Source organism: Cyprinus carpio, chromosome A4 (genome assembly GCF_018340385.1).
Source record: "Cyprinus carpio isolate SPL01 chromosome A4, ASM1834038v1, whole genome shotgun sequence".
NCBI lineage: Eukaryota > Metazoa > Chordata > Actinopteri > Cypriniformes > Cyprinidae > Cyprinus > Cyprinus carpio.
The window spans coordinates 12,623,030-12,648,250 of NC_056575.1; the positions used below are offsets into that span (position 1 = coordinate 12,623,030).

At 38.4% G+C, this 25,221-nt stretch overlaps 3 protein-coding genes across 3 annotated transcripts; all 3 read right to left on the reverse strand.

Moving 5' to 3' along the window:
- Nucleotides 1-205: 205 nt before the first annotated feature.
- LOC109067664 (cyclin-dependent kinase inhibitor 1B-like) lies at nt 206-3,219 on the reverse strand. The gene is made up of 3 exons (XM_042741263.1): nt 2,488-3,219; nt 2,214-2,322; nt 206-1,634 (listed from the first exon to the last, which is right to left on the reverse strand). Exons 1-2 carry the CDS (start codon nt 2,933-2,935, stop codon nt 2,219-2,221), a joined length of 552 nt encoding a protein of 183 aa, XP_042597197.1. The 5' UTR covers nt 2,936-3,219; the 3' UTR covers nt 206-1,634; nt 2,214-2,218.
- A 2,425-nt stretch (nt 3,220-5,644) lies between these two features.
- On the reverse strand, nt 5,645-9,248 carry LOC109067665 (cysteine-rich DPF motif domain-containing protein 1). The gene is made up of 3 exons (XM_019084575.2): nt 9,048-9,248; nt 6,222-6,333; nt 5,645-5,992 (listed from the first exon to the last, which is right to left on the reverse strand). The coding sequence occupies exons 1-3, from the start codon at nt 9,155-9,157 to the stop codon at nt 5,864-5,866; spliced, it is 351 nt and encodes a 116-aa protein (XP_018940120.1). The 5' UTR covers nt 9,158-9,248; the 3' UTR covers nt 5,645-5,863.
- A 110-nt stretch (nt 9,249-9,358) lies between these two features.
- Nucleotides 9,359-22,644, reverse strand: LOC109067663 (peroxisome proliferator-activated receptor alpha-like). The gene is made up of 7 exons (XM_042741297.1): nt 21,720-22,644; nt 20,969-21,208; nt 20,633-20,790; nt 16,839-16,977; nt 15,118-15,296; nt 12,326-12,794; nt 9,359-10,669 (listed from the first exon to the last, which is right to left on the reverse strand). The coding sequence occupies exons 2-7, from the start codon at nt 21,198-21,200 to the stop codon at nt 10,425-10,427; spliced, it is 1,422 nt and encodes a 473-aa protein (XP_042597231.1). The 5' UTR covers nt 21,201-21,208; nt 21,720-22,644; the 3' UTR covers nt 9,359-10,424.
- Nucleotides 22,645-25,221: the final 2,577 nt, after the last annotated feature.

A 25,221-nucleotide genomic window follows, 5' to 3' on the forward strand; every position in this document is an offset into this window, starting at 1 on the left:
ATGCTGCCACATACCAATTTAGCACCTGAGAGTGATGCATTTATCACTTCTGGAATTGTTTTTAATGTATTTAGGTTTTAAGAACAGCTTAAGGTCAGTTTGGGGCTTTTGCTAATGCAGGGTGTGAAAAGTGTGTTTAAGTTTCCTCTAAGAGTGTGTTTTCATTCAGATTTTTTTCTGCACAATATAATGCAAAGGAGTCAGGTGAAGGTGTTCATGTCATTATGGTTTAATCATCTCATTTATAAAGCAGTACACAATCCACATCAAATTTTTAATAGGCTCAGTTTGCAACCTTGCACAAATTTGTGGAGGGAAAAAAAAAACTATAAAAAGAAGTACATACAGAAAATGCACAAATGCCACTTTGGATAGTCATAAACAACAAAAAGCTTGATATAAATAAGTTAGTAAAACGTCCTCAGTGTTGTTTTTTGTTGTTTTAATTTTTTTCTTCTTTACAAAGCAATACACACAGGTACACTTCAATGTTTTACACAAGTGCAGTGTAACGTCTTAATTTTTTTTTTTTGCTGGTTTATACATATTTTTTTCATAGTGCCATTTCATGTTCAACACGAAAGCCAAATATATTGTGGCAAAGAAGTGGCTTCATGGACTAATGTTCTTAATTGTATGGCCCAGTGTTAAAGAAAAAAAAAAAGACATGTATATTTATATAAACATTACGCTACATGGCAATGAATAGAAAAACATAAAATTGACAAAAACAAAAAATAAGAAAAATCTATTTTTGAATGTGTACTCAGTAGGATTTGTAGTTCATGAGAATTTACATCATGGCAAAAAAAGAAAAAGAAATAATTTAAAATAAGAGAAAATAAAATTAGTGGAATAACCCGGGGATATAATAATACTGTAAAAAAGCATGAAAACCTTAATACCACACTAGGAGTCACAGTCCCTTCAGAGAAGAACACCACATGCCCAACGTGCTGTAACTTTGGCTGGTAAAATCATATATAAGTACCAATAAACATGAACGGTATCAATGCAAATATCGAATCATTTTAATGTAGCCAGATCACAGAAGGTGAAAAATATGTAATGCTTTTCGAACAGTGACATTTGTGCAACTTAATAAAAATGTCCAAGATTGTGCTGCTGCTGCTGAGCACAACACTGATACCCATGAAGGTGTATTTCTGACTGTCAACATCCTGAGCCAGGCAAAACTGAGACAATGGGATTGTTAAACCTAATTAAAGTGAAACGGTGTGTGTGTGTTTTTGTATGAGACATAGATATATTTACTTTAAAAGGGTTCATTTTGGGGAGACGTTTTGAAAACTGCACAGCAATTCTTCAAGTCAAACGCACTCCATTTATAAATGATTGTGTTTTTTTTCTTAATATTACATTTAAATGTGCTACATATAAAATGAAAGTATATACATAGGTAGTAAAAGAACAAACGAAACTCCAATTGCACACTGCTACATTGTCTGCTTTTGAGGCAAATATATTCTGTCGAGTGCCAAAACTTTAGTGTAAAAATTCAGTGCTTGTACAGCCTCGCCAAGGCTCGATTTGTATGTTTTAACCGCTGTCCCTGTTTACTTCATAAAGCTCTTGAAGTATTTGATGGAGAAAATAGTCTTCTTCATCGGTCTCTGCAGGGAACAAGGGAAACAAGTTTATTAGCAAAGGAAACAGCATGTCGAACGCGCTTGCAAAAACCTCACAACGACACAACGCATGAAATAAACGACACAGAAAATTACGGCGACAACATTTGCGCGTAAACAAACGCCCATGTCCACGACGCGTTTAAAACAGGAGCGACAGCGCGAATGAAAAGCGAGGAATTTTGCGCGCAAGTATGTGCGTGCATTGTGAACCCAAACCCCCTCCTCCTCCCACGCGCACACCCTACAAGAGACCTGCTGACGTGTTACTACAATGTTATGCTTTTGAGTCCCGTTTGACTCGACTGTCACTCGCGCGGTGACAGAACGTCTTAAACGCGCGTTTGTTTTAAAAGACCAAACCAAACGCTTTCTGACCGCGTGGACAAGCACGCGTCAAGGAACGGACATTCTTAGCGTTTTAGCGTGCAACAATAAAACCGAGAGAACAATAATATATAAAAAATCAGCTATGTCGAACGCGATCTTTTTAGCATTAAGTAACACGCGTTTACATCAATGCATAAAATAAGTCACGCACCAGACAGCGCGCACGAAACTCACCTTGTTTACGTTTTGGGCTCCGACTTGCTGGGCGCGTGCGAACTCGGCTCTGGACAGCAGTTCGCCTCGGTCGCTTGGACGTTGGCTCTTTTGCTTTGGCAAGGAAGATCTATCGAAAGAATGAAGACGGTGTTAGAAAAGCGACTTCGTTTGCGAGCTAGACCGCGAAAGCAAACGGTTTCAGCATTACGCACGATCGGGGGGGGCAAAGTGTTTGTCCCCCGAGATCTGCGCGCAAATAACGCAAGAGCACCGAGAGTCCCGAAACATTTACCCTGATCCTCTGTCGACGGTCTTTTTCTCGGCGTGGTCAGCGCCGTTCGGCAATCCGAGCGACTCCCGTGCTCCGCGTTGTCAGAGTCCCCCTGTGCGCTCGTTGTCAACAAATAGTCGTGGTTCCCGTTATGATCCACAGTCCCGGTCGAGGTATCCCGTTTTGCGTGAGGCGGTCTGACGTAAAACTCCGGCACCTCTTTCGAGTCCACCTCCTGCCAGTCGTAGTCGCCAGGCGCGAGCGGCTCGTTTTTGGCGAAGTCGTAATTCCATTTTTCTTTGGACGCTTTCTCCATCTCCAGCATCTGCTCCTTGACGTCCCTGTCGAACTCTTCGCGATCCACGGAGCCGAAGAGGTTTCTGCAGACCTGCTGTTTGGCGTGATCCGCCTGCCTCGCGTCCACCCTCTCCAGCGTAGGGCTTCCATTGGAAAGGCGCACTTTTGACATTTTGCACGTGAAAGTTCGTCCAGAGAATCGCAGTCGCAATCGAGCCAGACGCGGTCTAACTAAGAGCGATCCTTCTTCTTCCCGAGAAAGCCGAGCGAGACGCAGAGCGCACGCATAACAATCGCGCGAATGCTTGCGGAAAGGCGAAGGCGCGTGGAAAACAAGTCATGAAAACGGCGCGCGACTCCGATGCCGTCTCGTAGTAATTCCGAAGAAAAACAGACGAGTCATTCGAGTAGGCGAGCACCCAATATGGCGATCGCAAGTAAACTGGCAGGGGAAAAAAAGATTGACAGCGAAGGCTATTTAAACAGAAGACGCTTCTCATTGGCCGGCGGAGCGCGGGGCCCGCCCATCAGTGAAAAACGATACAAATACTAGAGACTGAGCTTCCCGCAGTGTCGTGTTGCCAGGTCCGCTTATTGTAAGCCAGCGATTCTGGTTTATGTGCGATTTGGTGCAAATGTCGTGAACCCTGGGGCCCTCGAGATGATCTAAAACGAGACACACATTCATGAAAATGAGTGAAAGCGAGAAAAATGAGGAAACTATGTAGTTATTTGAACTTGGTCCTTTAACTATCGTTTCTTTTAAAGAAGAAAGCAATGTTTATATATAAATGAAGGAAGTTTATCTAGAAAAATAAATGTAAAAACAAAGTACATTTTGTACAGATGTGCTCTAAAATAGGCAGAGATGTAGGGATGTAGAGTGGTAAAAAAAGAAGGAAATTAGAAGGTTATTGCACACATTTTTGTAATTGTCCATGGGGTAGATTGCCTGGGGAAAGAAACTGTTTTAAATATTTTTTTGCTGTATGTTGAGTAAAACAAGTACGTGAATACATGACAGAAATCCAGCAAATCATTGGCCCTTAAGTTAAAGTATAGTTGGAAAAAGTTGTGCAAATTAAATAAGGGCCACATGGCTTGGAAATATTATGGAAAGTGAGGGCCTTGGAGTGAAAAAGGTTGCAAAAAAGTATGCAATGTTGATGTGGCAACACAGCTGCAGATAAAAAAATTGTGGTTTGCCAATATCAGTAATGCGTCATGAAGGTGTTAAAAAGAGAAGAGCAAAATTTTACAATGTGCAAGTGAGAATGTGAAAGAGCTTTAATGCACACTATGGTGCGAGTGATGGAGGCTGATGGGAACATTATGATTGATGTGTTTGTCAAGTCTGAGGTCATAGTTGGCAAGCATCTTATCTGTGGCAGACTTTGTTATCAAGAGCATATACCTCTCTATGTGTGAATACACACATTTTAGTGTCAGCTGAATTGTGTTAGAGCTCTGTGGAAAAGGAAGACAATGAGTGTGTTCTATAGATGAGTGAATTGACAGCATACTTGAGCTGAATGTATAGAATGGGCTACAGTAGTATTGTGGAGATTTGTTAAGGCTATTATTAATGCTCAGTATGTGAATAATTTCTTGTGTGGATTGCCTAATTGAAGGAAAAGTTTCTGCAGTGCCCTCTAGTGGGTGAAGTAATTTTCGGTTCTGTAGATGTTAAGCATAAAGTTCAATTCAGTTTGTATAGCGCTTTTTACGATAAGAATCATTGCAAAGTAACGTTACAGAAAATGACGTTTCTAAAATATGTAGTAGTAGCAGCTTATCAGTGGTGACTCACTTTATGTGCATATGGCAGAAAAAATAAAATACTATTAACAGGAATCATCAATGAAAGTTATAGCAAAATGTGTATGCTGTAACTGGGTTAGCATCATGTTTTCTCAGGTGTTGTGGATTCAGACTAAAGCTAGTTAGAAAGAAATAGAGACATAATTAGCGTAGCTGTTCCAGCCAAGTAAAAATTACTTAGTGGAACCCAAGCTAAAGAGTAATAATGTGCATTTGATGAGATGCATTATTTGAATGCTTAGCCAAAGAGGTGTTTTTAAGCTAGATTTAAATAGAGGAAGTGTGTCTGGGTTCCGAGTCAAATGTGAGAAAGGTCTGAAAGGTCATTTGAAGGAAAAAGGTCCATAACCGCGGCTTTACATTTGTTAAGTAAGTTTTGGGGAGAACCATTGTTTTGAAGGAAAAAGGTCCATAACCGCTGCTGCTCATTGTCTTGGAGGCCGGGGGGGGGGACCACAGTCACGGTCCCCCCCCTTCTTCAGGTTTCAGGTGCTGTCATCACTCTCCTTGGTCACCTTTGCCTTGTCTTCCACTCTGTCAACTGCATGCTCCTCCATCAAGTCAGCTGTTCCAGGCTCCAGCTCCTCAGCAATGCCGATGCTCCATCCTTGGTCTGCTCAGCCATTCCAGTTTCACCTCCTCTCTGGTTCCACTGCTCCATCATCTCTCTGGTCTGCTCCTCCAGCTCCGCCACTGCTCCATCCTTGGTCTGATCACTGTAATTGATTAATTGTGGGGATCTGGCTGGATTTGAACCAGGGATCTCTGGCATCGTCTGCCAGTGCTCAGACCGCTGAGCCACAGATCTCCAACTATGCATGTGCTGGAACTTATACTTCACTACTTACCTGTGTTTTTGCAACTAAGTCTGGTTTAGTTAGGGTAAACCTACATCTAGAATCTAGAAGGTGGCAGGTGTGGTGTAGCGGTAGTGTTTGCATGCTCACAACAGGTTTGCACTCCCAACAACTGGTTCGAGACTCACCTACATCATCAGACATGCATATATCTTTTCAGTCATCAAGTAACACGCAACCAATGACACAAAGATAACCATCACTTCTATTATAGTTGCTACATGCAACCCAAGGCATTTATTGCAATCATAAAACTCACCACAGTAAATGACAGCACAGAAATTATTTTAATCAAAACATGCTTTGCCGCCTCCAGTTGCCCAAGACATAAATACAAATATAATAAAAAAATAAAATAAAACTGTTAACATTGTGTGTCTGGCCAGATGGCTCACTAGTGTCCTGACTAAATCATTCTAGCATCACGAAGAGGACGTCTTCTGGACACTCTTTTTCCTCAGCACCTCATTCTGAACCTGTTCTGGAAACTGATCAAGGTGATCCCGCACACAGGGCAAACAAAAGCGCTTGGTGTAGAACACACTGCAGTCCTGTCAGAAAACAAACACACAAGCTTGTTGACACTGATTTCAAAAATATCTATCATAATGATCCTGATGCCACCATCATTGTTGTTCTTCACTGCACGCAAGCAAAAAATATTGTTTGATCTATAGCTTTAGAACTCTGAACATAACATATACATTATTACTTTTATTGAATCATTCAAAAAGGAGGACAACTAATAGCCTTTAGTTTCTTATAAAAAGCTACACGTACCGATCCCACACACACCGTCTTACTGCACACACAGCACTTGGATCCTAAGATCAGAAACTTCTCTCTCTCTGGTGTGAAGGGATCCTTCATGCCGTAACATTCCTCTAAGAGCCTGCAGGACAAACGACAAAACACATCTCAATCACGCTGTCCTTCAAGACATTATTCAGCCACGTGTAATTGATCAGACATTGAAACCGAGGTATGGTGTGTTAAATGGCCTACTACAAACATTTAAATGAGCTTTTATCTCAGACGTCAGCAGCTTACAAGTCCTTTCCATATCTGGTGCAATAACACTGATTTCAGGAAACACATTTCACAGATCAGGCCACGGAAACACTAATGGTTCTAATAACGTTTGTATTCTTACATATAAATAAAAATAAATCTGTATTAAACTTTTGTTTTTGATGCTTGAAAACCCCTTTTCATCGGGCACAGCTACAAATACACTAATCAGGCATGCGAGTGAAAGAATATATTAACTGGGCACAGCTACAACTTATTCAGAACTCAAACTACACTTATGGCACGATCCATAATTGTTAGAATGTGTGTGTGTGTGTACTGTACACTACCAGTCAAAGGTTTTTGAAGAGTAAGATTGTTAATGTTTTTATTTAAAGAATTCTCTTCTGCTCACCAAGCCTGCATTTATTTGATCCAATATACAGCAAAACCAGTAATACTATGAAATATTTTTACTATTTAAAATAACTGCTTTCTATTTTAATATATTTTAAAGTGTAATTTATTCCTGCGTTTTCAAAGCAGATTGTTTTTAGCATCATTTCTCCAGTCTTCAGTGTCACATGATTCTTCAGAAATCATTCTAATATTTTGATTTGCTGCTCAAAAAACTATTATTATTATTATGTTGAAAACAGCTTAGTAGAATTTTTTCCAGGTTTCCTTTATGAATAGAAGGTTCACAACTGAAATAGTAATCTTTTTTAATATTATAAATGTCTTAATCATCACTCTTGATCAATTTAAAGCATCCTTGCTAAATAAAAGTAATAATTTCTGTAATTTCTTACCCCAAAATAAATACAAATAAATAAATAAATTAGAATCAGAATATTATAATTATTTCTTGTCATGTGACACTGAAGACTGGAGTAATGATGCAAAAAAAAAATCAGCTTTGAAATCGCAGGAATAAATTACATTTTAAAAAAATGTCCAAATAGAAAGCAGTTATTTTAAATAGTACAAATATTTCACATCATCACTGATTTAGCTGTATTTTGGATCAAATAAATGCAGGCTTGGTGAGCAGAAGAGAATTCTCTAAAAAACATTACCAGTCAAAACTTTTTAAACAGTACGGTTTTTAGTGTGTGTGTGTGTGTGTGTGTGGTGTGTATAATATATATATATATATGTCTATTATCTATATATATATATATATACAACACAACATTAGCGTGCAAAAGTTTGGGGTCAGTAATCCCCCCCCCCCCCTTTTTTTTTAAATAAATGAATGCTTATATTCAGCAAGGATGTGTTAAATTGATGAGAAGTGATAATAAAGACTTCTATTGTAAGAAAAGATTTGTTTTTGCTGTTTTTCATAAATAATCCTGAAAAATAAATAATCCTGAAAAAGTATGTTTACACTGAAGACTGGAGTAATGATACTGAAAAATCAGCTGTGAATCACAAATAAATAATATTTTAAAGTATATTAAAATAGAAAACCATTATTTTCAATGGTAATCATATATTACAATATTACTGTTTTTATCTGACAAATAAATGCAGCATAATGAACAGAAGAGGATTCTTTAAAACACATTTAAAATCTTACTAATCCCAAACTTTTGAACAGCGGTGTGTGTGTATAACATCAGCCTCCGAGAGTGCTTGATGTGAGTGATGTGGATGTACATTGTTTTGCTGTGATCTTGACATTCAAAGTCAAATGTAAACTCACTTCAAGGATGTAACGATTAACCGCGAGCCGGTCGAAAATCGATTCAAATCGGTTGAGATGCCAAACAAATCGCGATACAATTGGAGTAGGACTTTATATGAATGTATCTCTGAGGGGAACAGACTGGCTTTAGAAAACTTTACGTGATATTTTCTTTTCATCTTGACTCTGTATAATGCATATTAAAGTAGTGTTCAAAAGTGCAGAACTGCTTTGTTTACAGCGCTAACTCAGGAAACACTATCACTGCTGTTCAGAAGCGCCACCTGTATATAATATAAATATATACATGTAAATATTTTCTAAATATATACTGTATGTGTATTTATATATACAAAATTATATATAATATACACACACAACTTTTACATTATATGCGATACACACACATACAGTATGACATATAGATATATATACATATAATATATATATATAGACATATACATATACATATATATATATATATATATATATAATTAGACAAGACATCTTATATTTAACAAGTCAGTCATTTTGCAACGACATTAAGAATGACAAAAGGACACCTTCTCGGTTCTGGGGCGTCGGTGTCGTGGCAACCCCTTTTGTGTTTTTTTGGTAGTTTGGTGGCCTGATTCAAAAATATGCCAGGAATGTAATAATCATATATCCGTTTCATTAATTGCATGCCACGGTGACGTACGGAAACGTTTGACATTACAGCAAACCACTCACACAAGCTGTACTCCACCTGCCAATAATCAAGATGATCGGGTTTGCTCAAGCCTATAATGTCATTATATACTGCATGTCACTAAGACTATATTACAGACTTTCTCACTTGCCTATGAAGACTTTATCTCCCGTGTGCTGCGATGCAGTGGCACAAATACTTGTGTACTTACACTATCGCTCTGGTGTTTGGCGGCTTCTGCCCGTAGAAGCTGTACGGGCTGGACATTTCGCACAGATCACAGCTGAACACGCCGAGCGCGGATCCTCCGGTCAGATCCATTCCCTCTAACACGCGGTTCTCGTGCTGCACGGCGTCTGCGTCCTGTTTGTTTTGAGTGAACACCAACACGCCATCTGAGAGCGCGCCATAATGCCGTGACGTCACGACGGCGCGTCAAGCGTTTCCGTTTTTATAGTTCACGCTTGCAGTACCTCAGACTAGACAGGGGGTGGCGCCAGAAATAAAACACGCACACGCCTCTCGTTTTTAGAAACATTTTTCACAACATTATATTTCATTTCAAACTACAAACACCAGATCAGTCAGTAATTACGCACCCAAAAAACAACAAAACAAAAACAAAAGAAAAATAAAACAATAAGCACATGAATTAAGTTCATTAAATTGCAGTAACCGAGATCTAAAGAGCAGTTTCTGATCAAGTGACTTTGTGGATTGTAGTAGATTTTGCTCTAGATGCTATGAAATTTACTTTTACCCTGGAAAAGTATACAACGATAAAACAATAATTTACCAATCAGTACTAATTCGGAACACGCAACACATTTGTACAATAAAATTACAATTGGAGTGCTATACAAAGTACAATATTTTTATACAAAAGATTTTACAAATGATGCTCAATGTACAAGCATTTCAAATGAGGTAACAAACAATCTGATTTATATGGCTCTCTCTATACATTAAAAAAAAGATAAAAAAAAATCACCCAATATTCAAGATCGTCAAATCTATATTTTTCCAGATACTAAATCTTGACTGCTGGTGTTTATTTGGCAGAGACGCGATGCGCTCCAGTTTCAAGGTGCTGAGAGACTTTGACCGCTCTGAAAGTTAACCACGCCCCCTGTATCTCCGAAGCCCTGCCCTTCAAGCTTTACAGACATGGAGCAGGAGCACACTACAAACAGATGCTTATGAAGCTGAATATGACACTTTAACGATCTACTGGCAGCCTACAGTGAGCCAAGGCATCGTATGTTTTCCGCTCACTGCACCTATAATTGAAATCCACTCTTTGGCAAATTTACAAAAGCATCTATTGCACTGTTCTATGAGACTATAGGCACTGACCTTACAAAGGTCCGTGTCCTATTAAAGGTTAGTGCTATATTTTTACAGCCTAGAATTACGCTAGCTTTTCCCTGTAATGTCCTGGCAGTGCTTTATCCTACAGCAAGCGCACACCCCAAAGATGTTTCCGCCGCTCCTCTTCCCCCCGAGCTGAGCGTCCTTTATCTCCCGTCCCCAGTGCAGGGTGATCTGTCGTGTTCCGGTGCTTCCCGAGAACGAGGACGCTCTGAGCTCAGTACATGTCTCTGTAGATCTCCTGTAGAAGCGGGTGGAGTGAAGCATCTTCAGTCCTGTTGATGTCCTGCACCAGCTCCGCGTGCTCCGTCACCAGCTGCCGCAGGTCGGCCAGTTTCTGCAGCAGCTTGGGAAAGAGTAAGGTGTCGTCGGGGTGGTTGGACAACAGGTGGAGCCGTAGGGCGTGGATGATGCTCTCCTGGATGCGCTCGATCTGCGACACGTCGCTCAGTCCTGGACGATCTGTCGGTGGAGATCCAGAGAGAGAGAGGAAGAGATATGAGAGAGACGTGTAAAGATGACAAAAGCACCGATACTTTGCTTGAAATTACTTCATGCCATTATTTTCACATCAATTATTAATTTTTAGATTAATCCTTTTCAAATAAATGACTTTCCTGTTCAATTGCTATGTTACTTTTTGCCACGGTATCAAAATTGGTATTGAACTTCACGGCGTCACTGCTATGAGTTTTGACTGCTGTAATTTCGGCAGTGTGACATCCCTGCATTTAGCTGTACGGTGTGTCCGTGAAATATGTTTTTTTTTTTTTTTCATTTAGCTAACAGTGTTTAAGAAAACAGCAGCTCTCCGGGAAGCCGTGGTTAGTGGAGGGGTCTGCTTTCGGGTCCCCGCCACAAGGCAGCAGCTCCTAGGGCTGCTGCTGGAACCGCCGGGAGAGGAAACTGTGGTTATTTTCACTAGTTCTCAGGAGAACAAAATCCCCATCTCACTCCGACCATTATTATCTCATGCCTTTCAAAAGCTGCTCTCTGTGGCACTCCAGAGGTGACATAAAAACAACCTGAACCACAACTAAGCTACTCAGACTTCAGCAAAGGAGATGACATGAGTATGGCATAAGATGTTCATGAAGCACAGGAGTAGTTTATTTTAAAAAAATAAATAATTTTTTTTTACCATTTTTTCCTGTACTAGTCCAATGGTCCTTTAAATTTGCGTTAAATATGCGTAAACCCTAAATATAACCTCTGATATAAATGATCTGGAATAAATATCCATTTATATTGCGTCAGAACTATAGTTCTAAGATTTTTTTTCACCGTACGTTTAATTAAGCAATTTAAAATAATTGTATATATTTTTTCTGCCTACTATTACATAAACTATCACTTTCTCCATACTTAAATATCTTAAGATAACTATTTTAAAAGGTATACAATAACTCCAGTTATCTTTGTCTGGTTTCCTGGCAAAAAAAATGTATTTTGCTGAGGTGGTCTACTCCCCAGGTTCCCACTGTCATCATGTGGATTTCTCAGTTGTCTGGCTTTCGTCTCTTTGGAGAATCTTATGATATAAATCATAAATCTGACAAATTCTGGAGACTCTGGAAACCTGTGCATTCATTTTTACAGAAACTCTGATTGCTCATTTCAGAACAACTATATGTTTTTTTCCCCCTCTCTCTGTGTTGCTTCTTTTCCTTTTTCTGTTATGTGTCAATTTTACGCATTAAGAGATTTATCATTGTATGTATTTCTTTATTAGCTTTTATTTATTTTTATTCCTTTCAGCACTTTGGGTTTGTTTACCTGCTTGTTCATTGATGTTTTTGTATGTCTAAGGTATATTTGATCACAAAAAAAAAAAAAGATGAATATTTACTTTAAAGTTTGACAATGCCTAATCATTATTATTTTGTACAATATTCCTCTTTTCTAGCACACCTTCGTGAAGCTCTAGTTGGAGTGTAGCGTGTCAACCAGTGACATCAATTTCATGTCAAGTATTTCATTCTTCAGTAAAGCCAATTTTCAAAAGCTGCTAGTCACTGTTAAGAAGCATTTCATGTATATAATGTTTCCCAAATGTTTTACACAAAGCCCATTTTACACAGCCTCTGTTTCGCTTCCCATGCCCTCTCTGCATCTCACCTCCGCAGCAGATGATGGCAGCCACGAACAGTGCCAGGTCACTGTCGTCGAGCTCTAGGGCGTTGAACCTCATGGCGAACTGAAATTTTGGCTCCATCATGTCGCTGAAGGGCTTACGCAGGCTCTTTAGAAATTCTCGAGTGATGAAGCCTCCGCCACGAGCCACCAGCAGTCCGTCTTTGTTCATGCAGGAGGCCAGCAGGGCGAAGAGTGCCTCGTACACGCCGTACTTCAGCAGAGTCACCTGGTCGTTGAGGTCTAGGGCGGCGAAGCCGGGCACGGCCTTGGCGAACTCCGTCAGCTCTGTGACCGTCGCCACCGAGGCGTACTGACAGAACAGGAAGAGCCGGGCCTCCACTTCCCTCTCCCGCAGAGTGGAGACGTCTCCGGACGCCACGTTGCCCAGCAGCTGGGTGAGTAGTTTCTGCTCGGCGTGCTGGAGAGTGTCCATGTCGTGGATGACGAAGGGCTTTGATGAAGGATGGAGAGAGGACAGTCAAACCGTGCAACTCAAAGTGTGCTGAATAGCTTGTGCAATTAGTGCTCACTGTTTTCTTAATCGGCAATTGACACCCTCTCACTAAGTGTTGGGGAATCTCCTTTGAAAATGCAGCTTTCTAACCTACTACATTACATTAAGATATTTTGGATGAAAACCGGGAGGCTTGTGACTGTCCCATAGACTGCCAAGTAAAATACACTGTCAAGGTCCAGAAAAGTATGTAAAGCATCGTCTGAATAGTCCATCTACCATCAGTGGTTCAACCGTAATGTTATGAAGCGATGACAATACTTTTTGTACACGGAGAAAACAAAAATAATGACTTTATTCAACAATTTGTCTCCTCTATGTCACTCCACATCAGCATAGCACCATTTTGGCGAATCTGAGCAGTACGCAGTAGGCATGGGCCTGTATGAGCAAAAGGTATTGTTGTTACAGCTCTCAAATGTGTTATTTTTAAATCACTGGGGAAATTTTTTTATATTTTCCCACTGGACACAATATATTTAGTTTTTGAACAACATACAGAATATTAGAAACGGTACAATTAGTTAAATTTTTTCTTTGATTTGTTTCCTAAAAAGAAAAAAATAAAGACTGACATCTTTATTTAACCTAAATCTGTAATTACAGTTAATTTTAGTTATATACACTCATATACATATTTCATATACATACATTTCATATCATTTAGTTATATAATAATAATCATACACATATTTTGATTTAATAATAACACAATTTGAGGCAAAAACAGAATGTTCTGACAAGCTTTGTGAAATTATACTACATGCCTGAACGAAACAAACAGCAGAAGCTCTGAATGAGCTGCAGATTCACTCTCTGCCAGCAGGAGGCGCCTCTGGAACACCAGATACAGACCAGATACAGCGTTTCCTTGTTTACTGCTCTAAACAAAGCTGCGCTGTGCTGAAACACTGCTTTAATATGAACTATACAGAGAGGAGATGAAAAGAAAATACCACGTAAACTTTTCAGAAGACCCCTCAGAAACACAATCATATAAACCCCCAAATCAATATCGACTATTTCTTCCAATAGTTTGTGCATCACGAACAGTGAGTGATCTACCTTCTACAGTATTTTTCTCTGTGCGCCCGTCTTCAGTGTCTCTGGCCTGTGTTAGCGGGCATTAACAGACTTCATATTTTCACAAAAATGACATTTTGGAAAATGATTGCATTGCAACACAGTTTGTGCAAGTCCAGAACAGACAGTTGCAATAAGGCAAAAAACTGCCGGTTGCCGATCACGTAAAGGCCAAATTATACTTCGGCTGTCCACGCACCGTAGGCATTACGTTATTTTCGTCATCAAGAGTGCTCGCGGACAGTGATGTCGAGCTCATCCGTCCGCACCCATCTGCGGTTGAGTATACTTTTGAAAGCTGTGCGGACGCTGTTGTGCGCGAGACCGAAAGTAACGCTGAATGTGAACTGTACCCGGGCCTTAAGTTCGGCCATCCTACACACACGTGACTGACCGCTCGCTCGCACCAACAGGAGGAGGAGGGGTCAGTGTTACTTTCTACACTGCACTCAGCCTGAGGGATTCCTACTCTGTCAGTCTTTGAGGAGACATGGAAAACAGCGCATATTAGGAAAATATTAGTGGTTTTGAAACCGTGAAATTTTCAAATCGCTGTATACCTTGAAACCCGTAATCGTCCCATGCCTAGTCACAAGCCTCCCGGTTTTCATCCAAAATATCTTAAATTGTGTTCCAAAGACGAATGAAGCTTTTACGGGTTTGGAATGACATGGGGGTGAGTGATTAATGACAAAATTTTCATTTTGGGGTGAAGTATCCCTTTAAAGGGGTAGTAATTCACCAAAAAATAAAAAGAGTTTCTTTCTTCTACTGAACACAAAAGAACATATCTTGAAGAATGATGATATTCATAGAGTTTTACTTTCCATTGACTTCCTCTGAATGGACAAAAAATACATTGGAATTCAACAGGAACCAAAACTGTTCGGTTAGCAAAATTCATCAAAGTATCTTTTTTATGGTCCACAGAAGAAAGAAAACCATAAAGGTTTAAAAATGTGTTGTAAAAAGGATTGAAATTACGAAAACTTTCAGGGGGTACTTAATGAAATCATTTTAGGTCAAAGGGTTAGGGTTTGGCTGACAAAAACACATGGGAACCCTCTCTATAATGGACAACACTTAAATGTCGCCTCATTTTGTTCAGTTTTAAAGTTGTTTGAGCAATACAACATAAATGAAGAGTGAGTGAGTGCCCAACACAGCAGTCACTCACCGGAGTGCTGGTCTTGCCCGTGAGAAACACACGTGCTTTGGCTTTGTTCATGTGGAAGTGTTTGAGGTAGGCTTCATGCATCTGCTTGGCCAGACTCTTTGTGTCCGGCTGCTGGGACTCATGCTCCTCTTTCACGCTGACGTCCTGTTCTGCTTTCAGCCTCTGCTTTTCAGAGATAGCTTTCACACACACACACACACACACACACCACACACAAACACACACACACACACACACATGTTGGGTATATGATGGGGACTCTCCATAGGCGTATGGTTTTTATTCTGTATAAACTGTATTTTCCCCTACCCCAAACACCTAACCCTACGGAAAATTTTTGCAGTTTTGGATTTTAAAAAAACTCATTCTTGAATGATTTATAAGCCTTTTGAACGGGGACACTGGAACCTCATAAATCACCTCCTCATTGTAATACCTATGTCACCACATTATACAACATTTCACACCTCATAACACACATAAACACACACACACACACACACACACACACACACACACACACACACACACACAGTACCAATGAAACCAGATGCAAGCTCATGCATGCTGCCACAATGTACTCTATACAAACAAAACAAACACATATACATACATGCTTAACAAAACATTAATACGAAGGCTGATAACAAAATAAATCCAGTAATTAAAAAAATCTATATTTTCTTTCCTTTCTGCATTTCTCATCTTCTCCTTTTCTTCCTAGTCTAGTTTTCTTATAAGCCTGACATTGTATATTTTGATTCTTGTTGGCTTTTTAAAAAAGTGCTATTGTGCCTATTTTGTAAGTTGCTTTGGATAAAAGCATCTGCTGAAATGCATAAATGTCATGTGAAACGATACTTTAAATAAATAATGAATTGTTACTTAAATTATTGAATGAATGAATTGTATATGTTAGTTTTATTTCCACATCGCTGACAAATAGTCTACAGTCTGCTGTGCTGCAACTGCATTTGTCAACATGAGGATATAAATACATGAATACAAGAAACAAACCCTTTTTAACTGCTGGTCTATGTGCAGATCCATACTGGAATTGCTCGGATAATAGGAAAATCCCAAAACTCAAATTTGGGTCAGGGGCACTGACTGTGCTCATTTGATTGCATTATTTTTTTAAATAATTAATCACGGTACTTGAACATATTGAATCATCAGCCCAGTTTATACACAAACCAACTGTAATAGAACTTTAGGTCATCACACTGCTGCCACTTCATCAGTACCGGGACAAAGGGCAGACGCTGGGGGTTGGGGGAGGGGGGTTTGTATGGCGTGATATGATACAGATTTGCTTCGTAAGGGATTGCGCTAACAGTTGCACATGACATTAGCACAGGCTAACAGAAGAAATTATTCTCGGTTTGGGTCAAAGTCTCGTGAGAGAACGGGACGGTGTGTCTTCCGTGTCATCTGGTTCATCTCCAGTCATCCCGCTTCTAATCCTGCGATAGGTGGGACTTGGAAGGTGTGGATTTGTGCTACCTCGTGATGTCAAAGCTAAGAGTGTGTAAAGGTTGTTGTTCTATATTTTGATTCTAATCTACTTTCCCTGACTCTCCATTCGAGAACTAAACTACTTGTTGCAAATTATTATTGTCATAAAACAAAACACCATCTTGATTACAGATAAAGCAATTAAAGAACTTAAATCATAAAGCCATAAACTTATAGAGATATGGTCTTTGTGAAGCTCTTACCGTTGTGGGACATGCCCACTGCAAGGCACTTGCGGAAACGGCAGTATTGGCATTTGTTTCGGTTCTTTTTCTGGATCTTGCAGTTGCGTTCACACTTGTCATACTCCAGTTTGAGTCGAATGGTTCTCCTGAAGAACCCCTGTGGAAAATTCATAAAAAGACACATGCAATGCCTGCTGGCATGATAAAAGAACAAGGTTTCAGCAGGTTTTATGAAGCCTTTTTAAAACCAAATAAAGAAATTTTAAGGAATTAATTGAATTGAATGGAACACAATACGTAAATAAGTTTGAAAATACAACTTTCAACAGATCTCCATTGCTTTTTAAATCATTCTCACAAAAATAAATAAATGAAAAAATAAAAGAAAATCATAAATAAGACAACCACTAGAATTTGGAAATAACTTTTACTGTACCTTCTGATCACACTGCAAAAAAAGTGATGTTTTTTATCAGTATTTTTGTGTTGTTGTCCAGTGCAAATCTCCAAAGATTCTTAAATCAAGAAACATTTACTTGAGAAGCAAAACAACATAAAATAAGAAGTCTTGTTTTATGAGAAACGGATCAAAATAAAGTGAGTTTATGATTAAAAGAAGAACAAATATCTGCCAGCGGGCTCATCAAAAATCTGAATTCACAGGGGAAACTAGTTCAGACAGATATTGATCTTTTAAGTATAAACTCAATTTAATCCAAACCAAATTAATAAAGTAAAGATTATATTACTGTAAAACAAAACAAAAACAAAAATAAAAATTAAAATTATTTGCAGTGCAAGCAACATTTTATGCCTTAACTTTGTCTGATTTAAGTCCTTTTTAAGCCTTTCTTTGTGGAAGGATAAATTAAGACTTTTAAATGCCCTTTTAAGACCTGCGGAAACCCTGAAAATTTATAGTTTACCTGTACGGTCAAATAGCACAGACACCGTTTTATAATATATTTATGTTTACGTTTTGAATTGGTCGTATAAGGACTTTAGCCTCTAATTCCAAATACAGAGTGGAACCTCACAAGACCGTAATAAAATGACCTTCATAAACCAAATGCTAATTGCACATGTGATAAGAAGGCTAATTCACACGATAACGATATTTATTTCTCAAGAACACTGTGTATCTATGAACAAATACAGAGCAAGGTGTAGATTTGGTTAGTGTTTTTGTAGTCTACTTCAAGATTAGGCCCTTTGAGAAATGTTTTTCTCAACAAATGTTACATTCTTCAAAGCAAAATGCTAAATGCTTTGTCAAAAATCAGCAGGAGGTCTTGTGTAGGATGCTTGTGGAAAGGTGCACTGGGGATATCGCTGTTTATCATTCAGATAAAAAACAAAACAAAACAAGAATGATAACATAGATGCAGTGAATGAAGGACTATCAGAGCCTTGTAGAGTCTTCCCACACATCTTCATCAGAATAGGCACTGTGGACGGGCCTGGTATGTGTAGTAAGGGTCACAGTTACAGCACAGACATTCTGTGTCCCTCCAGGTGAATTATTTAACAGGGAAAAGCAGAACACGTGCCTGACAATGGAAACAGATATCAGACGAGAGCTCGGTCTCATGACTGACTGTCACGGATCGCTCCCAGCGCTAAAAACAGAAGCGATGACGCATCTCTACGCACTGAACATACCAAACGATAAAACCGGCCTGAAGAAACAGCTCATCCCGGCACAGCCCCTAAATACCAACCAAGGACGGACACATGCTCTGCAATGCACGTTGCTGATGCATTATTTCCTACTGCTCTCAAAAGCTTTAGGAAGTGAAGTTTAAAATATATTTGCATGATGCAAATGACTCATTTACTCTTCCAGATTTAGCTCAAAAGAAAACAAACTTAAATGTTAAAATGTTCGCGTGAAATTGCTTTTTTAAGGCAAAAAAAAATAAAAAATTAAAACTACTAAAGAACTAGGTGATCCTTTAAAATAAGCTTCTACAAATTAACATCAGTTAACACACAGTTGAAATAACAATTTTGTAGCATTGTTAAATCTTGGTTATTGGTGATTTTTCCATATACTAATAGAGCGTTGCATATTTTTTTGCAGGCCAACCCAGAAGTTATCATCATCCTGGTTCCCTTTTTTCCTTGGCTTTTGGATTATTGCATGCAGAAAAAAAAGACTGTGACCAACAAAAGTTTATGATTCTTAAACATTTTGTTCATCTTCACGAGATCTTCACACACACAACTTACATGAATTCTGACACCCTTTTTTTGCCAGAAGTTTACCAGAAGTAACAAGTCAAGGCTATAAACAGGGATGCACGTAAGTGGTATGCAGGTGCGTATGTGCAACCAAAATGAAAATGCGTTGTGTTTATAAGTTCAGACTACTCATTTGCATACCGACATGGTTGACAGCTAATGCACAATCACGGTTTTAGATCGACTAACTGTAAAACTGTATAAGATTTCCATTCCAACTGAAAGCATAAATCTAGGCCATGCACTGCTGCTTTCAGAGCAAAATGCAAAACAGACATTTCATTCAGTGACTCACTTCACTCAGCAGGCAGCGCATATATTTACTTGCCGCTGTACAGTGACGAAACATGCTACCTATCAGATTGTGCTACCAAAAATATATTTGCATTGTTTTAATGGTAAGTTTAGGGTAAGGGAATGTATGGACGGGTAGGTTTAGGTTAGGTGTAGGTATGGACATAAAAAAAAGCCTCAAACCACATGAATAAGATGGTAGCACAATCTGATAGGTAGCATTTTTCGCTATCGATTTGTGCTACCTATCAGGGTTGCCAGGTTTTCACAACAAAACCCGCCCAATTTCTACTCAAAACTAGCCCAAAGACGTTTCAAGTGGGGTTCCCAGGTAAAAATCGCTTTCTATCTATTACTCACTTTTTATTTTAAAACATAATAGTATTAATACACTTAATAAATTGTGGAATAAATAAAGTGGAATAATACTGTGTGAGTGCAATGTGAGTGCAATGCCACAAAAAACAAACAAAAAAAACCCAAAACTGAGACACAAACAGAACGTTCCATCCTTGTTGCGGATTTACGTGAAAGTATAGCTTTTAGCACATCATTCGTAGTCAGGTCACTGTGTAAATATCAAACTATATAATTATAGTTATATAATTAGACTTCCTTTAAATTCTCAGAAATAGTCTTTAATTAGCTTTTAATTTTAAAAGTAGCTTGACTATAACTACAACTACCATGATTCCTTAAGACAAATTATTTATAAAGTATATTTTAATTGGTCTCACCAAAGTATAACGTGAAAGAGTGGTAAACCGCATCAGCAATAAACCTTACTGTAATTGTCCTGGTTTAACTGCACCCTAAGGGGTGCCAACGGTCAAAGTCTGCTCTTGCTAGAGAAAAACACATGGCACATGGCAATAACTGGGCTGGCAGTAGTTAACTTTAAAGGAATAAGAACTGCGTGACCCAGGCTCAGCTGGGGTGTGTTGTGCGCAGTCCTTCTGATGAATTTGACATGCACCGCATGAAGCAACAGCTCTTGTACACGCTTCAACTCACATGTACGAAGGGTGAACAAGCCTCAGGGGAACTCTCAGTATTTTTGCAAAGCAGCTATAAAAATACTAGAGAAACTCATGTCCTTTCAGTCGACCCTGGTGTGCGCGCTCAAGTGTTTTCTGTCCCGGATAGGTTTGTGGTTATGAAAGTATAACACTGTCTGCACTAAAGCCAAGCAGGAAAAAGTTGAGGGCGTTTCGGTATTGACTCTTGGCACTCGTGTGAGAATTTTCCACTGTGCGTTTTGCATGCACGCTTACCTTGCACCCTTCGCAGGCGTGCACTCCATAGTGGAAACCTGAGGCCCGGTCGGCGCAGACGCGGCACTCGAGGGCCAGAGAACCAGAAGAGTTCTCGTCCTGAACCGTGCTGGACGCAAACACTTCTGAGGACGGACTCGATGCCAGTGTTAAGACATCTACAAGCACACCCACAGGCGATATATATACATTTATATGATTTACACTGACCCAGATGAAAAAATAATATATAATTTTTAAAGGCACAAATGAACCATAAAATAACAGATTGGTGTTAATTTAAGATTTTTCTTAAGAAGCCTGTTAGGATTGTGTTTATGTCCATATATGCCCTACCTAAGACAGTTGAGCTGTCTGCTGCTGTGGTGCTGCTCTGGGAGTCCAGTACGTGAAGGGAGTTGAAGGCATCGTCGCTGAGAGACTGAGAGATGTCCTCCAGCACCTCCATGTCACCAATGAGCTCTCCATACAGAGGGCTGTCCAGAATTGGATCGCCCAGTGGGGACGAGGGACTGTACAGGCTCGGCATGTCTACCATGGCGCTGGACCACGGCAAGCTTTGAATCATTCATCAGTCTGCAAAGACAAAACAGTGGCAAGAAAAGTGAAGATGGAGTACAGAAAATGTTTTATATCTTTTTTTCAAAGGCTGCAAGACACAGTACCCAGATTACACTGGGTTTAATGGGCACACATGCAAAAAACAATGAAAAAATATTTTTTTGCAGTTTGCGCAAATAAAGGCAACTAACAATGGTATAGTTTTTTTTTTTTTGTGCGATTTTTTTTCAATCATTAATGGTAAAAGATAATTTTTCATAGTTTTGCATTTACTTTTTATTATTCACATTGTAATAAAAAAAAGATATTTTACTGATTTTTTTTTATGTATATTAGTATACTAAAATAATACAAACATAGACCACTGTCATAAAATTATCAATGCATAAAAATAAAGAAATAAAAGCAGTTCTTTTATTTTATTATTTAAAAATAATTCATTTTAATGATTATTTTATTTATTATTTTATAAATTTTAAACAGCACCATTTGATTGTGATAATAAAAATGTAGTATTCATATATACTTAGTATGCAAACTGCAGCCTGGGCTCAGTGACTAGAAGTAGTTCCATTCAGAGCAACACTAAACAAGTGGCAGAAGTAACATGTTCAAGGAGGGTTGCCAAGGAAACCCTAGGCACAGATATGGCAGCATTTTATTCAGACATGAGGGGACTGTTTCAAAGGCTTTGGCCTGTTTCATCACTGTAGTGTAATCTCATTCGTCCTGCCATGTGAACTTATCAAAGAGTCCGACCGAAGACCGAGTGCTCCATCGACTGAAGTGACCTAAAGATTGGGTGTAAAAGATATTTCAGTGTAAAATCAAATTGGTTTCAATTTATACGTTTTTCAAAAAAACTGTGAGAGGGTTTCAGGGCGTTGTTATGTGGCTGCTAAGTAGTTTTAAGCGGTTATTCTGATGCACTTAATTTGCTTAATATCATGGTATCATTTACACACACACTATATGGCCGGATGTTCCAAGTGTGAGCAAGAGATAAAAATCCCCTACAAAAGAATTAACTACTCAAATGGATTCAGATGCTCTCGAGGGAACTTTTATGTTTGTGGACAACGGCTGAAATGGCATTCCACTCAACCCTTTAATTTCTTACAGCAGTCACATAGAGAAGGCTAACCAACGCCAGACTCAGCATTCAAACCCTTCTGCAACAGATCACTGTTTTTTGGAAGAAAGAGCAATACACTTTACCTTTAAGTGACAAACACAGCCAATCTAAAAAATAAATAAAAAATGCTTTCCCTCTGTTGCAGTACCGCCCGTGCTAAAAAGCTGACAAAATTCGCACTAACATTGACTATTGATGGCAGACAAGCTGTTCCTGCAGAATCCCGTCATAAATGAGCTCTTGGCAGAGAATCTCAGTTTGCAGCTCTGTCTGCGAGGGAAGCCATCCAGCTTTCTAAAGTTATATCTGATCTCTTGGCTCTGTAGATTCGCCAGAAGAGCAAAAATCTTACCCGGCTGTTCACATCTGTTTGTCTCCAGCTGTTGCAGCTGTAACCTGAGCACAGCGTGATCCTTCGGTCAATGCACATAGCTGTCCGCTCTCTCAAAAGTGTACGACAATCATGTCTGACTCACACCAGATTCTGCTTGTGACTCAACGTGCACAGTCAAGTGCAACAACAAGCGTTCCCACTGGAGAAACATACAGACTGCCAGAACCACTGCATATTGATTACTAAACTGCTAAAATAATTATTGTCAAAATGTTTTGCTATATACATTATTTACATGAGCATGCTTAAAATTTACATGAGAAGCAAATATTCCTGAAACAAGATACATTTGCTTGATAATTAAAACAGCATAAGGTAATACACTTGTAATAAAATACCTTTAATTTTCTTCATCTGTTTTTGTAAACATTTTTAAACTTTATTTTTATGTAAATATTTAGATTTATGTAAATAATTAAAAAAATTCATAATACCCTAAAAACCAAAAATGCAACAATCAAACAAACAAATAAACACTTAAAATACTTTTAATATCACATAAAACACATTTTATAATTTAAAAACAAAATATATATGTAAATAGTTACATTTTTACTTTTCAAGCAAATTTACTTTACTTAAATGTATTTATTTAAGTGTATTAAATAGTTAATTTCTACTAGAAAATAGACAATTTATTTTTATTTATTTATTTGCAGTGTAAGAAGCCAGCCATTCACAGTAAACAAGATTATGCACGTACCATGCATTTGAGTGCGACTGCATTTGTCAAACAAACCTAATATTAAGCTACTATACAGAGAGTGATAAGCTGAAGCTACTATATTTATTCAGTGTAAACCCAGACACTCACATGGGCACACGTACGCATGACTTGAGCCTCATGACAAAGAGCGGGAGCCAAACGAAGTGTAGGAGAGATGCCAGTTTGCTGTAATGGAAAAGTGCCCATGGAGACCAGCTGAGCCATTAACCAGCAAAACCAAACCTCACAGACGCTTCCAAACTACAATCAATTCTACACAAATATCTCAACACCTCCCAGTTCCTAACAGATGTTATATCCATTGATGAGCGCACATTACAAAACAAGAGCCGAACAATAACACATGAATGCGCTCAATGAGTCCTAACAAGATTGAGTCACAGGGCGGATGTACAAAATTATACATTATTATAAATATTTTGTCTTATTTTCCTGTGAAAAAAGAAAGAAAAATAATTAAATAAAATCGAAATATTCTTAAAACAAGATAAATCTGCATGGTATCAAGCTATGTTTAAAAAACTTTATTATTAATTAATTAAGTCTATTCTTGAATTATAACTGAAACATATATATTTATATATTATGTCATTTTGCTTATCAAGTAAATATATCTTGTTTTAATTATGTTTAGATTTTTTACTGCAAAACTACTTGGTAATAAAATGTTTTTTGCAGAGCATGGTTTGTGTGTTTCTCTTTCTGGCTAGAAGAAGGACACACACATAGCCTACGTGCTGAAGAGGAGGGTCACAGCTGACAGGACTGGGAAACCAATACAGGCTGATTTACCCCCTTCCTTCCTGGTTGATCTTTACTGACTGTCCGGTTTGACCATGAAGTAACAATACAGCAGTCCCTGGGGGTATTTTAGATCCACAAGAAGACAATGAATGTCAATGTACTTAAGCCTATCTCAAAAACTTAGTAGTGCAGTGTTTTACAGACAGGCCCTATTGATCATGTGTTCCCTGACATTATTTCAGAACCAGCCTTGGACTCACTTTGAAACTGCATAAGACAACAGACGTAAAGCAAACACATCAGTGTAGAAATTTCCACTACATCAGCCAACTAGCAATGACCAAGCAGAATCTCTACCCACTGGATAGAAACAACAGATCTGAAATATAAACATTCATCTGTGACCACAGACCATATGTGAGTTGGTTTTTGAAAGAAATATTGATTTAGCATATGATAAAATGCACGTCTTCCTAGCTGCACGTGCAACAAATACATCGCTCCATATTGGATGTGGGTCAAGACTATTTGGCAAAAATAAAGACAATAATATTTGCTCAGTGTTGGTGTTGGTGAAGGGTCAAGGCCATGATTTTTTTTCTTCTATTGATTACCCAAAGATGCATTAAAATGCATTTGATTTTTTAATTAAAACTCATTTTATTTTTATTTTTTGGGGGAGGGGGGCAAAAAGTATAATTACAGCTGTCCTGATATGGTAAAGAAAAATCTTTATTAAAAAAAAAAAAAAAAAAAAAAATTATGTTTGAATGTCAAAATCTAAATTAATTATAATTAACTTAAAATTATTATAAATACAAAAAGTCTCTTAAATCTCTTAAAATCTGACATTTTAGAAACGTAAAACCATTTTATTACAAGTTAGTTGAGCTTGTAAAATGTCACCTGATACAAATCCTCAAAAACATAATTATATTTCTGAATTAATTATTATCACATAAAAAAACCTTTATATTGAAAAATATATTTAACAACTAAAAATAAAGATCAAGATGTGTAGACTCACG

Excerpts from the sequence above, each read along its gene's own strand:
- LOC109067664 (XM_042741263.1), bottom strand. The coding sequence starts at position 2,935 with ATGTCAAAAGTGCGCCTTTCCAATGGAAGCCCTACGCTGGAGAGGGTG. Across the intron at positions 2,323-2,487 it reads ACCGTCGACAGAGGATCAGG|ATCTTCCTTGCCAAAGCAAA; the intron begins GTAAATGTTTCG and ends TTCTTTCGATAG.
- LOC109067665 (XM_019084575.2), bottom strand. The coding sequence starts at position 9,157 with ATGGATCTGACCGGAGGATCCGCGCTCGGCGTGTTCAGCTGTGATCTG. Across the intron at positions 6,334-9,047 it reads CCAAACACCAGAGCGATAGT|GCTCTTAGAGGAATGTTACG; the intron begins GTAAGTACACAA and ends TTTGTCCTGCAG. Across the intron at positions 5,993-6,221 it reads AGACGGTGTGTGTGGGATCG|GACTGCAGTGTGTTCTACAC; the intron begins GTACGTGTAGCT and ends GTTTTCTGACAG.
- LOC109067663 (XM_042741297.1), bottom strand. The coding sequence starts at position 21,200 with ATGATTCAAAGCTTGCCGTGGTCCAGCGCCATGGTAGACATGCCGAGC. Across the intron at positions 16,978-20,632 it reads ACGCCTGCGAAGGGTGCAAG|GGGTTCTTCAGGAGAACCAT; the intron begins GTAAGCGTGCAT and ends AATTTTCCACAG. Across the intron at positions 10,670-12,325 it reads TGCCATCATCTGCTGCGGAG|ATCGTCCAGGACTGAGCGAC; the intron begins GTGAGATGCAGA and ends CTCCACCGACAG.